This window comes from Paramormyrops kingsleyae, chromosome 18 (assembly GCF_048594095.1).
Source record: "Paramormyrops kingsleyae isolate MSU_618 chromosome 18, PKINGS_0.4, whole genome shotgun sequence".
NCBI classification, from domain to species: Eukaryota; Metazoa; Chordata; class Actinopteri; order Osteoglossiformes; family Mormyridae; genus Paramormyrops; species Paramormyrops kingsleyae.
The window spans coordinates 11,201,125-11,216,653 of record NC_132814.1 but is presented as its reverse complement, the minus strand read 5'-3'; the positions used below and the strand labels follow the sequence as shown (position 1 = coordinate 11,216,653).

Genomic DNA, 15,529 nt, shown 5'->3' with positions numbered 1-15,529 from the left:
CTTAATCGTGAAACAATTCAGTTTTGTACAGAGAAATAAGAGCTGACATCGTAGTATGTCTAATTATGATATGTGGCTAAAAATGATATATAATGAAACATATATTGTAGTTATATCTGGAAATACAACTGCTATGTAACTGCATGAGATATGACAGTGTTGGGAAAGGGGAGCTTTATCACAGCGTGTGAGAGCTGCTGCAAGGTCTCTATTTCTATTTTTCCATTTGCTGGTCTTCTGCGTGTTGATTTTCCTTCAGACTCTGTCTTCTGAGGTATCTACTCAATGAGAAATGAGAAAGACAAACTGCCACTTAATTGCATGAGTGGGACTTGGGTTTTTCCACTTAGTATTCAGTGTAGATATTACAGAATGTTTGCTAAGAGGCTGACGGGCTTAAATGACCCCGACAGAGGCGGTCAGAGGTGCGCTTACCTTAGGTGGTGGAGCTACTCCAGTTCGCTGCAGTTCCTCCAAATGCAGCAACATAGAAGAACATCAGCATCTTCATCATCACCATGTACTTTCCCAGGCTACTTATATTCACTACAGTCTGAATTTTTTATTTTTTTCTGATCTCTTTTGTGATTCAAGAAATGTTATGAAATTATTTTAATTGTAACAGTTAAATAGGTATATAATTAGCTTAAATTGTGGTGTTTTTGATGGCTGACACAATTCTTAACCGCAGTACTGCAGTAAAAACACTTGACTGCCCTAACTCTCTCCATGTCACTTGTCTTTAAATAGCTGTGCATGTTGTCCCTCTGCTGAGAGCAGCTCATGTCTTTGTGTGTTATTGTTATGTGACTTGTACTTACACCTCTTCTCATGGGAAAGCAGTGAAGAAAGATGACAGGAAGAGGTGCTTAGCAATTCTTCATCAACAATCACAGTACAGGTAAACATCAGTTTACTGTAAGTCTTTGCATATTATTGAAAAATTGGAACCGGACACTACAAATATCCGGCTTCTGGTGAGATTCTCATTTAACAGGCAAGATCTCATCGTTTCTTGGCCACCAGAGCCGGTCTGCTTCTTACCTGCAGGTTTGGGATGCATCAGCACCAAGGGAAGCTCCACAGCAACATCGCTGCCGGAGAACAGCAGAGACGCATGAGCCACGCATGACGCGCCTTTGCATTGTGCTACACAAACCAATACCTACTGCATGAGTTCTCATTCGACGAGATTTTTTGCTCATAGGTATCATACAAATTTACCTGGCTACAAGGTCACCCAAGATGCTAGGATAGAAAGAGAAAAAGAGATGTGTAAGTGGCACAATTTGAGTTAGGTCTGTATTTAACCAGCTCTCATTAAGTAACTTTTTAGTTGGTTCTTTTTGTTTTCAGCTCATCATAGAAAAGATGGGGTGGGGGGGGGGGGTAATTTGTGAAATTATGCCTCACCCTCCTCTGGAGACCATGAGGACAATTTTAATTTTGTAGAAGACCAATATTCCCAGAACTTCTTTTTCCATGCCTGGTCGCAACCTAAATGTGCAAATAAGCAAAGAAGGAGATGGAGATGAAGAGGAGGAGAGTAACACTCTAGTTAGCCGGCTGGGTATAGCTGCTTTCTCTCATTATCGATGCAAAGAAACAGAGTTCATCAGTATCTCCAGTAAGTTCTCCGTGGCCTGGTCATATAGTCACCACATTCAAAGGGTCTTATGACAGGACGATGCTGCCAAGTTTGCAGGTCCAACCATTCATCTTTCAACTGCTTCTCTAAAGCAGGGTAGCAGAGACCCTGGGCACAAGGCAGGGGACACCCTGGATGGAGCGGTAGGCAACCACAGCAACCATGTCAACCATATGACCCATGAAGTCACAGTGCTGCACCAAGGTTGCACATTTTACTTATATAAACACAGCAGTGTGTTAGACTTTGTAACAAGCTGAGGAGGAGAACTGACACAAATTTCTGCTACAGTGATATTTATGCTGCAGGAATTAGCAGGAAGTGAGACTGACATGGTGGTGGAGGCCAGATTGGTGTCCTCTTCCTTCAACTTGCCGTCCAGCGCCAGGCCGCGCTTCTCTTTGTTGTGGGCCAGCATTGGTGTGATGTTGAGGGTTTTGTCATAAGTCGAACTGGCTTCAACCATCTCCCTGAAACATACAACCCAATGCACACTTAGGGTTTCTGGGGGAACAGAATGGAGAGCTAACTGAGAAACAAAGGAACTAAATGTAAGAAAGTCACAGACATGTTTTTCCATCCATCCATCAAATTTCTGTATTACCTAATACATGACAACCAATGCATCCTGCTACCAACTGACTACAGCTCTGAATGAACTTCTGACAAATATAATTTTTGTTTCTTACTCAAACTCTTCATTCAGAACATTCTTGGTGTACTTATCAGCAGAGAACAGCACCACATCTGTAGTTTGGTCCACTGATGAAGGAGAGATGACAGAATGAATCAACTGAAATAAATTACTTGTTAATGAAATTGCCTGTATATTCATGCTTCTATTGTATGACATTCCAATATTACGGCACGTATTGCAAAAGCCACTTGGCAATTTAGCAATTGTAGAAAATATTGATTTTGACATGTGACTGCAGGTTGCTAATTAACGGGAAATGTTAAGGTACCTTAGCTTATTATCTCATTCTTGCTTGCGCTTTTTTTCTAGATGGTGTTTCCAATCTGCTAGTGTGTTTTTTGTGCAGTTATATCAAGAGTTATATTTAGCATGGAGGCTTACCGGTTACTTTGATTTTCTTCACCACCTTATTGGTTTCATTGTTAATTTTTATTCTGATTGGGATTGGCTCACCATGGTAACATATCTGCAATGTTGATAAAGAGAAATCAGTGAGATCACATTTACCATGTCTTGAAACGCATTGTCAGTGATTACTTATTAGAAATAGGGCGAGAATGTCGAAGGATGGGGCATGTTCAGGTGCTGAGTATACTCATTAGGTTCAGGTGCTGAGTATAGTCATTGGGTTTAGGTGCTAAGTGTACTCGTTGGGTTCAGGTGCTGAGTATACTCGTTGGGTTCCGGTGCTGAGTATACTCATTGGGTTCAGGTGCTGAGTATACTCGTTGGGTTCAGGTGCTGAGTATACTCGTTGGGTTCCGGTGCTGAGTATACTCGTTGGGTTCAGGTGCTGAGTATACTCATTGGGTTCAGGTGCTGAGTATACTCATTGGGTTTGACCGCCATACTCCCATTTCCAATAAGGTGCATTTTTGCTCTCCTTTACCTTGAATAATCTTGCCCAGACCCTTATGCCAACCTGGTACCCATGTGTTCTATCTAAGACCCAAATCCCATTTTTGTTTTCATACTTATGGCAAAATGGCTCTCTTTGATTTCTGTTTCTCTGTTACTTTTGCTATGTCTGTCTGTACTCTCTTCCACATCCTGCGCATCATCCCACCTTGGGAATATCGTCACTGTCCAATGAAAGACACACATCACCAAAAATCCATTATTTCAGGAGTGTGAAAAAGACATTTTCTCAGAAACGACTTTACAAAATAACCCTAAAACGATGGAATGAGACCCCTTTAACAGCACAGACAGAAACCTGTCTTTACACAGCCGCCGGTGAACGGTTTAATGCTTTAAATGGACTTATGTATACTGTGGCGCCAAGCGCTTGTGAGCATGGCGGGATATTCAAAGCCCACCAGCGCTATAATATTGTTGTTAGTGAGGCAAATATGTGTCAACAAGATACAAACTAATCTCGCTTTATAGTCATAATTAACAATGATTTTAGTTAGCTATGTGAATATATGAATTGTTAAAATGAGCAATATTAAGTAATCCAAACAAACGACTATCATGATTACAAATGTTCACTAGTACAAACATAAATACTACTTAAAAAGATATCTTCATAAAACATCTTTTCATTGAAACACTATTAGTAGACAGAGGAGAATGGGCCTATTCCATCTGTAATAAAAAGTCACAAACATCCAAAAGTAGACAAAGTGGTTTTCTACGGTGGCCCTGAAAGCTCATAACACACCAACATTAACACAATGCAAAAACATTAACACAACGAAATTTGCTTTATTTTTTTGTCTTGATGTTTTTGTGTCGTCTTTGTGTTTTTGCATCTTCTTAATGTTTTTGCCTTGCGTTAATGTTGACTCATTCTGGGCTTTCCTGGCTACTGTAGATTTCATCCAACGGCAACGATATATTATGGACAGCTATCCAATAAAGGATTAGTATAGCACAGTCATAATGTTCTAACAAAATAATGTTCAAAGTAGTTATCTTGGTTTTATTTGGGAGAAATGGCACAGAAAAGCTTTTCCTAAAATCCTTTTCTATTCCTCTGGGTGTCTACAGTTCACATGATCATTATGTCTGTTTGTGTAAGGCATAGACCAATGAGAAGAGGAGAGTAGAAAGGTTGTTACCTCCTTCTCCATATATGCATCCACATGGACCAGCTTGTCAGACAACATGAACTGCTTACTGAGGCTGGCTTTGGGCCCGGCCCCCGTTTTGTTAGGGGCAAACTGGATTTTGCGAATGAGAAGACGGGCAGTGTCCCTGTAGGGGACGAGTGAGATATCCCTCACACATTCAAGTAATGGCTGATGTTTACAAAAGATAGTTTTCAGGACGTATTAAAATGTTGCTTTTAATAGAGATACTTTTTTATCAACAAAACAAATCGCATGACTTTCTTGTTTTCGCTGATGTTTACAGAATTAATTTGAAAGCCATGATGAGAAACATGTGAAAATCATAATATGGTAATGCTCCTGTCTGGATGTATTTTCAAATTTATCTGCTCTGAAAACATACTTACTTTTTGTCGACTTGTTCATCGGGATTATCTGCTTCTTTGGCGATGTATGTCTTCACTTCAAAGTCAATACCACAGGGCTGAATGAAAGGACAGATCCTTAACAACAAAGTACTTCTCAGCAGTTATTTTGATCTAGCGCAGCATAACCTGTACCTTGCCTTTGTCGTCTGGTCCAGGCTGAAGTGTCACAGAGCAGGGAAGGTTAGTAGGCATCTGAAACAATGGGGAAAGAAGAGACCATTAGTTTTTGCTGCAAAACAAGAGGTTTAACAAAGCATCTGTGGATGGTGGAGATCTTGGATCTGTGCAGATCATTTGTGGATCTGCAGAGATCTTGCCTCAGATTCTGCATCTGTTCATAATGCTTTTCACATGTTTATGTGGATCATAAACTGAATACAAGACTCAAAGCTGCAGGACATCAACTTCCATCCCGCTACTTATGACCACTAAGGAAACTATGTACAAGTATGGGGAGCCCGGGCTGTAGAGAGGGAAATCAGATGGTGAGAGTGAGAAGGAGGACCTACATTGAAGATGAAGGGGTAGCTCTGATCCCCCGCTTTCTTCAGCAAAATGTCTTGCATGGGGGTGTTTGGTGTTTTGCTGCCAGTAGGGGGGTAGATCTGCTGCTGCTCGATCCATATGTCCTTCCGATAGGACAAGCCAATGACATCCAGGTCGTCGCGACCGTAACGGAAGGCACAGACCAGGTGAACCCACACTGCGCAGGGCGGAGAGGGCAAATCCAATGTGACTTGACATAGCTGGGTACCATTATGCTGAATTTGCATATATGTCACACTGACATAAAGCGGTTTGCTTACATATTTGCTGTCTGTGTTACAGACATGTCTACATGTCTTATTTTCTGAGGCATTACATGTACTGTACAGAGCACAAGAGGTATAAGAACAGGCCTCACGAAAACTCAATCTGTGGCCTTCAATGGCTGTGATCAGCTCCTAAGAATGAGGAGGGATGCGAATCTAAGCAGATTATTACCTTTCCTGTCCCCGAGGTCGGTAGGGTCAACCTTCACCACCCCATCTTTTTGAGAGATGAGGAAAATGGTATTAGCTGCAAGTCGGCTTTAGGGTCTGCCTTGTTATTTATTAGAAAGGTAAGGTTGAAAGTTAAAAATCAAAATAAGATCACAGAAAGCTCACCGACTGGGTCTACAGAGGTCACATGGTCCACAAAATCTCTTCTTCCTAGATAAAGGGATAGCTAAAGAAGAACGAGTGAAACCATTAGTATTTGATTGTTCTGAGCTGCTTTCTGATTTTCAGAGATTTATGAGTCAAAAATTATTATGCTGTGACTAAGAGGTAGGAGACCATGTTGTTTTAATCGATGTCAAATCTGAATTTTAAGCATGCTTATCCTAGCCTTAGGCCTAAGTTAATAACTTCAGTTAAGGCTTTGAGAACACTCAAAACATTTACACAGAAACTATTTAGAAAGTTTTCTGTTTCTTTGTTCGTTTTCTGTCACAAAGGGTAGAAAAGTCTAATGACTGAAGAAGGACTTCTCACCGAGCCATTGCCGCTGGTTTTCTTGTAGACCCTAAAAACAGAGTGAAGGAGTCAGTTCAGTCACCTGGAATTATACACACCATCTAAATCTGTAATTCAAAATAACAGTTAGGGCCCAATCTGCAATCTACAGACAATGTGTATCCAGGATAGCTAAAAAACTTTGAAAAAAAGGGTGCAAATGGGTTGATCAAATTAGTTTTGTTTGAATAAAACCTTAACAGTTTCCTCTGTTAGAATAAATTTTTTATTTTTCTGCATTGAGCTGGTGGATATACTATGTAAATTGTAAATAGTCAACAGCATTTTCAGTTATAGCTGAAGGATTGTGGGATGCTATTGATCGTAATCTCCCACTGCCAAACAAAGCAGTGCACTTGCTCAGCAGTTTTATTTCAGTACTTTCCCTGTTGGTCACTGCATGTTGTCTGTTCTTATCTACTTGCAATACAGTCTGCAAACAGTGTCCTTATCGTTATCCCCTATTCCCAGGAGCTTTGCTAGAGCAGCATACTTTCAGGTCACATGACCTTTCACTCTGCACCTCTCATTGGCTGCTCCTCAGTGCAGCAGAACCTTTGTTGTCATAATTGCCAACAAATAACAAGCAAAAATAACAGGATCCACACTGATTATTAATGAGGATGTATCAAATAAATATTTTTAAATAAGTGGGCTATATAAATATATAAGTACTTAAGAATTCAAAAAAGTAAGAGTATGCTTTTTACACAAATGCAATACTGAATTATAATTAATATATACTTTGAAAAAAACAAAACGTCAAAAATTAAGGTAACAAGTTGAAGGATTTCCATCTTTACCTACAAATAATCCAAGAGCTTTTCAGTACTTGGCCTGACATAATCCTGTTGTTTGTCATCAGATGGACCAAATGAAATTACCCAGCATGACCACCAGCTTTCGGTCACGCACAATTACTCTGCAGAAGCTGCTCAGTTCATTGAAAGGGTCTTTGTTTTGTTTGTTGTAATGTCTTGTGCAAATACATAATATGGTGAAAGAGACACATGTATTTCTGAACCACTATTTCACAGTTTACAAGACTTACTTTGACATTTCTTTGTTGATTGTGTAAGTAGTTCCTGTGAACTAAATGAGAAGAAAGTGATTATCATACACAAAAGATAGACTATTTACCATTAGTCTGAAATACAGCCATCAGGGCAATGAAAAGATGTTAAAGATGTCATTCACGATTGGCTGCAACCTTCCGTCTTTCCAGGACCTGTACGAGTCCAGGACTTTGAAAAGAGCAGGAATGATTATGGCTGATTCCTCTCACCCTGGTCACAAACTCTTTTGGACTCTCCCCTCTGGCAGAAGGTTGCAGTCAATCGTGACTGCATATATATATATGTATATAAAGCCACCTTTATCTCTCAATGTCTGGCCCAATCACCAAAGCAAATTCCTTATATGTAGGAACGTACTTCGCAATAAACTCTATTCTGATTCCTTAGGCAGGACGGAGACATTAAGGAACACTGCTATTCACAAAACAGAGAAACATCTCTAAATATAGCCCTTATACAGAAGGCCTGGCAGGTGTTCCATCTACGTAGATTTTTTTTTTTGTGCCAAATGTTGAGGATTATCTTCTACAAAAATAGCAGTTATCTCAGTATCTCCAGAGCCTCAGACGATCTATATACCAACCTGGTACAGCCAAACTTTGCCTTCTTGGACAGTACTGTGTGGTCTAGTCTTACATGATATTTTTGCAGCATGCATTAAGTATGCAGTATAATCCCAGTTCTGAGAAGGTGTGACTTGATATTCTGAGCTCAATGGCAAACATTTTGTTTGATGCACCTTACTGCTGACTGAAATAACTTTCTCTTTTAGTCAGATTTAAACAGGAAATATGTTGCTTTAATACTAAACATTTAAATAAGGAGAATGTCTGCAGACTTTTCTGCAGTGTGCATTAGAGTTTAGGAATAAAGGTATATTATTAAAATTATCTTAGATTTGACAGTTCTGTTCTCAGTTTTTTAACACTGTTGCTTTACATGATTGTTACTTCAGATAGATACTTAACCTAAATTACTGTACAGAAGGCACAGACAGACAGATACAAACACACCATTTTGGCTTTTTTTGCCTTTTGCAGCAAGACCTTGGATTTCCAGACCTAGTGACAGTTGCTGCATAATCTTTGATCTCAACAAAAAACTTTGCTGCATTGTTGCAAAAATGTCTGCAACATTGTGAAGCCCTGTGTGCAATGTCCTTCAGTCTACACTCACGGCACTGAAATGCAGAATTTCAGAAGAATCTGATTCTACATGTCATTATGTCAACAAAACCTTGTATGACTTGGACAGAGGCTGCAGCTGCAGTAATTCTGGAAGCTTGTATCCTGCAAACCCATGATCCGCATCATAGCTATGAGCTTCTGAAAAGTCAATATGCCAGTATACCATATACAGGCAGAATTTTATTAAAAGTTTATTGCCTTATGTTACATTTTTAGCAAATACTTTTATCCAGAGAAAGCAGGTTCAACCAATTCCTAGAGCAATTGGGAGCTAAGACCCTTGTGTAAGGTGACATCACTCTGCCATCCCTGGTATTCGAACTGACGCCCTTCTGATCATAGGCACAACATCCTATATCAATGAGCTGCACACCATCCCCTCCAGTATGGGCTGTTTGCTTGAGCTTTATATACATCTCTGTAAGCAGCCAATCCACCTTGTTTAAAGAACGCAGACCCCGACAGAAGTGAGAGACCCAGCTTCTCCTCAAATACAGCCCCTCATCTTACGTACTTCAGCATCTCTCAGAAAAGGAGCCTGACGATGCCGTACCTGCGCTTCTTCTGAAGGTCAGTAATCCCACAGCGATGTGCCTGCTCTGGTTCTTGGCTGCATCTGCCGTTCTGCCCCAGACATTTATACCCTGACCTCCATGCCGTCTGCGGGCTTACCTGCCCCATTACAGATTCTTATTTTACCCATAATCCTATTAGCCCCAAGGCTCTCTGTTTTTTTTTAGATTTAAGGCATTTAAAAATATATACGGAATGCCACCAAAGCGGATTAAATTAAACTTTTTTCCTCTCTCACTAAAAAGGCAGTGTTACATTTAATGGCATTAAATATTATGTTTGTAACATAACATTTAAACCTCAAGCTGTCATAACAGTTTATCAGACAATAAATTGGAATAATATTTGAGTGAATGATATTCTGTATCCGCTTACATTTCAGTAATGAAACACCTCATCAGAATCAGAATCGAAATCTTTATTATTCTCCAAGCTTCAGGTGAACAAGAAATGTCTCTTGCTGCAGGTGTCACCAATGTCAGTCATGTACTATTTGTGAGTGTGTCACATGTGGCGTACTCCTGGGTCACCTATGATTCACCGATACTGAAACTGCATCACACGTTTCTACATACAGTATGTGTGTTAAAAATATAAGTAGGTTTTTTTTAGCAATAAAACAGACATTTATCATATGAGTGCTGGACCCAAAAACAGTTTTCAGGCAATAAATAATAATAGTTCCATTTTATATGTATTATGAGTATTTCTTTGCCAATGCCATGTGATATTTTTTCATATTTATTTTTGCAAGCGTTTTATGTACTATTATCTCAGTTGGGGTGCAATCCAAGGCAAGCATTAAGATAGCATTAATATTTTATGTTCTTTTTAATATTTGAAAAAAATATTGGCTTATAACACCTGAAGACACTCACTGAATTGTATATGGTCATAGGTTTATTTTTAACTGTTGATGAAATCACACACATATGGCATTATTTTTGTCAGTGAATGAACTTTTGCAGCTATTCTCATTTTCCCCGCTCACACATATCGTTCTGCAAATGTTTCATGGCAGTGATGCCCTTGAATTGTTTGGGCCAGTCCTGCATTTGCTTGCTAGATCTGCCTGGGCCAGCTGTCCTTCAGAGCCACACAAGGTGTTATTGTCCTGCTCCGCTCGTCCGCTCCTTCTGTGTGCCACGCCCCCTCATCTACCTCGTGTGGAATCCCTGTGTTTACCAGCTGTTTCTTCTTGTCCAATGTATTAGTCCAATGTATTTAAGTCTGCGTTAGGTATGTTTTCCCCAGTCCGGTCATTAACGTTGTAACATTGTATGTTGCCAGTGTTCCTTCTCGTATCCCGAATAAATCCCTCGTTCCCTGATTCTCCGTGTCCCTGCTCCTGCTTCCTCGGTCCATGACACGACAGTTATAAACATGCAGCAGAATAACAGTATACAGCATGAGATGAATTTCTCACACGAAAGGCTCAACCACAGATTCACGATAATGGCTTTGTTTATAATAATGATATTCTGTATCCAGGGATGGGCTATTTTTTCATATAGATACTGTATTAATCCCCATGGGGAAATTGTCTTCATGTCTCCCTCAACTTGCTCTTTGTAGAGTAAGTTGTCTGCAAGGGGCAGCCACCCATAGTGGCACCCAGGGAGCTGGGGGTTAAGGGCCTTGCTTAAGGACCCGCAGATGTGCAGAGGCTGGGTTTGAACTGACAACCTTCTGATTACAGGCACGCAGGCTTAGCCCACTAAGCCGCACACTGCCCCCCCAACCCCCTCTGTACTTGATGAACAGTAAGAAAAATGAACAGATGGTCTGATAGAAACCGTTGAGATTATTGGTATCACAAGGACATGTGCAGCTCGAGTGTGATGCAGTCAAAGTATTCTTTATTGTCATTTATTGCCGCTACATGATGAATTGGTCATACACCGAGATGATATTTTAGTGTCACTGGTCATAGTGCAAAGACAGAGTAATGAATAGAATATAAATATACAAGACATTTAAACATGACATATTGAGTCATGGACATGACAGAAAAATACAATTAGAAATATAGTTATAAAAACACAGTTATGCAAATGTGCAATGGAATTGAATTAACAGGAATATGCAATGAATTTGGTTATCGTGTTGTGATTTAAGTACGGGGGGGGGGGGGGGGGGCGTAGTTAGTGAGTACACCCCTAGTCTTATCAGCCTTAGAGTGGGAGGGGGCGGACAGTCGAACAGCTGGGTGAAAAAAAAGCTGTTTTTGAGCCTCACTGTCCTGATTTTGAGGCGGGAGAACCTCCTGTCAGATGGCAGTGGAGCAGGGCTGACCGGGGGCACCGCAGGGGAATTGGGGAGATGGCTAGACAGGAGGGTAGTGGAGCAGGGGCCAGAAAGCAGGTGGATGCACCACAGAAACAGCGATCCACTGAGGGAGGTGTCGCCCCCAAGGTTCATAGCACCAAGCTGAAACCAGCGGCTGGGGGTGGCACTGCCACGTGGGATCCCCAAGTGCCCGTAGTTGAGGACAGAGCCTTAGGGACATGGTAGCTGGGCTGGCGAGTGGGTCCCGCGTCCAGGACCGCGCCTGATGGTCAGTCTGCTTGGTAATAAAGTGTCTCGCACCTCCCAGTCTCTCTCATTCTGCCACGCCAGGCGAAAGACGAAGAGCATCTCTGCACATGTATAAATATCACCTTGTGGGAGGACAGGAAACTTCCAAATGCAGAAATGCCACTACTTTCCTTTGGTAAATATCATTAATATCAAGTGAGCAGGCTTTGAAATCAAATCTTTGCTTTTGGCTGGATTTCATGCTTTCAGAGCCTGTACCACGATGGCGTGTTCACACTGACAGAACGTTCCTCAGACGTTCTTGATCTGGCATTTTACCGGGCTCCAACACCTACACCTCCAGCTAACCTCCCTGTGAGCTCAGTAAGATCTCTGTATACTAAGACTACATGCTCCTCTCAGGCCTGACGGATTCTGAGGAGCCTCACCAATCCTTAACATTTTGAGCAGATGGAATTGTGCTTCCTTAGCAAGGTTCTTGTTATGCTTCAGAAGAATAGTCTATGCCTAATATATTTTTGTACTATTTCCAGTTTCCTTTTTTGTTGATGTGTGTTTTAGTATTATAGCTATTATTATTAACTGTTATTTAACAAATATCTAAACAACCACAAATAACCAAACAAACAAATAAATTAAAAATTTTGGGGCCCTACCGGCCAGGACACTTACTGGCTGTAACCCTCATTGGCCATAACTCTCACCGGCCGTGACTCTTGTCAGCCATGACTCTAGCCAGTCATGACCTTCACTGGCTGTGACCCTTGTCAGCCGTGACTCTCGCTGGCCGTGACTCTTGCCGGTCATGAATCTTGCTGGCTGTGAATCTCGCCAGCCATGACCTTCACTGGCTGTGACCCTTGTCAGCCGTGACTCTCGCTGGCCGTGACTCTTGCTGGTCATGAATCTTGCTGGCTGTGACTCTCGCCAGTCATGACCTTCACTGGCTGTGACCCTTCTCAGCCGCGACTCTCGCTGGCCGTGACTCTTGCTGGTCATGAATCTTGCTGGCTGTGACTCTTGCCAATCATGACCTTCACTGGCTGTGACCCTTCTCAGCCGTGACTCTCGCTGGCCGTGACCATGCAATATGTTATCTACATATCAAGTGGTTCTGTAGCAGTACAGCTGAGTTATGATTAATGCTGGGCTTGAGTTCAGCCCTTTTATGTAATGCTGTACCACTTTAATCATTCACTTTTTATGGTCATTTAGCATTTATTAAAGATCAATTTATCTGTTTTCCAGCTGCTTATCCTGTACAGGGTTGCAGGAACAATCATTCATCATGATTAGGAAGCACTTCATTATGGGAAGGTATTGGAAGCGTAGATCTGTCTATCCCAGGGGTGCTAATCCACAAAGGGCCTCGGCTTTTCGCTGCAGCTCCCTAATTAGATTACTAATTAGAGGACTGATTGGCCGAATAGTCCTCACACTTGGGTTTGAACAGCTGACCTAAAGGTTACACCAAAAACCTGCATACACACCGGGCCTTTGCAGACAAGCTTGGCCCCACCTTGACAGGAATAGTAGCTGCTGAAAGCCGGGTGCTAATGCCTTATAACCGAGAGCTGCCTCAGGGCCCGTCAGCACTTATTTTATTAATGTAATTTTCATTTTCTCATTTATTCACTGGGGGTGCGGGAATCTGTGTATCTTGTGTTAACAGTGCAAGACTGTAATAGCAAAGGTTCTTTCGTCTGCTTAGCGCTAATCCGCTTACTGCTAAGCTCGCTCAAAAATAGTCATAGCTACATCATCGAGTGAAACAATTCTATTCACAGTAATGATTTGTCAAGCTCCAGGTATAATTAAATAACACATCTGCACTTATACTGTGAAATAACAGAATGGCAGTTGTTGAATCAGCATATCTCTATCAACATAGTTTTAACTGCTGACCCTCAACTACTGGTATTACTGAAACATTTAGATATAATGTCCAGCATTCAAAATTATTTTCAGATTTTTAAACTGTGTGTCCAAAGTCAACTTGTGACTAGTTTTGGTGTATGATTTCTCGGTTGAGAAAACATCCATACGTTTTTGTTTGATGCCTCGTTATGTGCTGTGTATAAAAAATGCGAATGATTTACTGTGTAAGTATCCTCCATCTTCCCTAACCACCTATCTAGCGAAGGGTTGTGGCAAACCTGCAGTACCCCCCAAGGAAGCACAATGAGAACCTTACTCCCTACCCTGCTCTAACCAGAAGTAACCAATAATAAAAAAAAAAAAAACATTTGGCATTTTTAGGATTTGGATTACAGTCTAAGATTTTTAGAAAATTCAGAAAGGTAAAAAGGTATTCCCCACAAGTATTATATTTGGTTCCCACAAAATAATCCACACACACACACCTGTTAAGGCCACACCCCTACAGCTGTGAGGCCACTATGACGAGGCCCCACATGAAATCTTAGGGCATGCACTTGTTTTTAATCATTCTGTGATGATGCCACATTGATGACCAGGCAGAACATGAAACTCCCCACATCTGCTCCTCATGCGATGGCTCTTATTTCCACAGCTGGGGTCTTTCGCATGCCACACAGTCTTCACTGCCGTCCTGCTGCAATTGATGCACTAACCTTCCCAATGTAGTTTAATTTCAAATCACTATGTGTGCATTCTTTATTTATTTTAGTCTAAATGTCTTCCACAGAACCTTTAAACCACTTGCTAATTTTTCACCTGGATCTTAAAAAGTTCTGTTGTGTTGATTGACCTTACCATGGTTGATAAAACACAATTTTAAAGAAAGTACAAAATCTAAAAGACTTTCCAGCATAACCGGTTTAATATGAAGGTAATTTGCTCTAAGTGTTGCTTTAGTAATCGTAATCATCTATCATGATTTTCAAGTCGTGGAAAACTTGTATAATAGTGCAATATCATATGTAGAAAATGGAAAATCATTCAGAAACAATGTCCTTTTCTTAACTATAAGCTGGATAAAAGTCAATCAATGGGATCATGCTATTATCAGAGGTGATGAAGCGACTTTGGCGTTTCTTTCTCCAATCACATCAGGTACTGCCCACCAGAGTCACGCTCACAGCCGGAAAGGTGCCTGTAGCGATCAGGCCGCTGTGGACTCTTTGTGTCCTCCCTCCCTGTCCTGTGTCCTGCTTCTCTCGGTCCCTCCCCATAACAACCGGGCTTACATTGTGGCCACCTCTTACGAAGCAGCAGAAGGTCAGCCAATATTTTGTTTTTGGATCTATCTCTATTTCACTGATTAATCTCTACTAGTCCACCATTCTCTGGTTATCGGATTAACCAATAAGATTTCTAATTGTTGATCCTTCAGAATTTTTGGTTCTTCATTTTATGTCATAATAGATGCTGCTGCTAAAATTCATGTCGATTAACTATTTACAGTAATACTTTACTTGAAGGGGCACAGGTAACTTGATATCTCAGTTACTACTCAACTACAAATCATGAACAAATATAGTAACTGCATAAAATAAATGAACCATTATGATTGATTAATGATGAATGAACATGGGATCAGTATGTAACTAAACACTTAGTTACTGGATAATTAATACATTAAGTAACAGTGTACTACTACTGGAGGCACATATTTTATTATATTTTATTTTACTTTATTATTTTGTTGTTTAATTTAAATGTACATGGCTGCTATGACAACTTCATTTCCCTCTGAGGATTACTAATGCTATCTATCTATCTATCTATCTATCTATCTATCTATCTATCTATCTATCTATCTATCTATCTATCTATCTATCTATCTATCTATATATCTATCTAT

General features: G+C 40.7%; 1 protein-coding gene across 1 annotated transcript; it reads right to left on the bottom strand.

Annotated features, from left to right (window-relative positions):
* Window positions 1-206: 206 nt before the first annotated feature.
* Window positions 207-9,232, bottom strand: arr3a (arrestin 3a, retinal (X-arrestin)). The gene is made up of 17 exons (XM_023800579.2): window positions 9,185-9,232; window positions 7,420-7,460; window positions 6,348-6,378; window positions 5,979-6,039; window positions 5,815-5,859; window positions 5,340-5,533; window positions 4,963-5,022; window positions 4,810-4,886; window positions 4,412-4,547; window positions 2,727-2,811; window positions 2,338-2,410; window positions 1,981-2,118; window positions 1,414-1,497; window positions 1,225-1,248; window positions 1,045-1,094; window positions 436-471; window positions 207-278 (listed from the first exon to the last, which is right to left on the bottom strand). Exons 2-16 carry the CDS (start codon window positions 7,425-7,427, stop codon window positions 437-439), a joined length of 1,101 nt encoding a protein of 366 aa, XP_023656347.2. The 5' UTR covers window positions 7,428-7,460; window positions 9,185-9,232; the 3' UTR covers window positions 207-278; window position 436.
* Between the last annotated feature and the right edge of the window lie 6,297 nt (window positions 9,233-15,529).

What these genes read in the sequence shown, in the direction of transcription:
- arr3a (XM_023800579.2), bottom strand. An exon ending in CGACCTCGGGGACAGGAAAG is followed by an intron (nt 5,534 to 5,814) that starts GTAATAATCTGC and finishes CGCCCTGCGCAG; the next exon opens with TGTGGGTTCACCTGGTCTGT. An exon ending in GCTACCCCTTCATCTTCAAT is followed by an intron (nt 5,023 to 5,339) that starts GTAGGTCCTCCT and finishes CCATTGTTTCAG; the next exon opens with ATGCCTACTAACCTTCCCTG.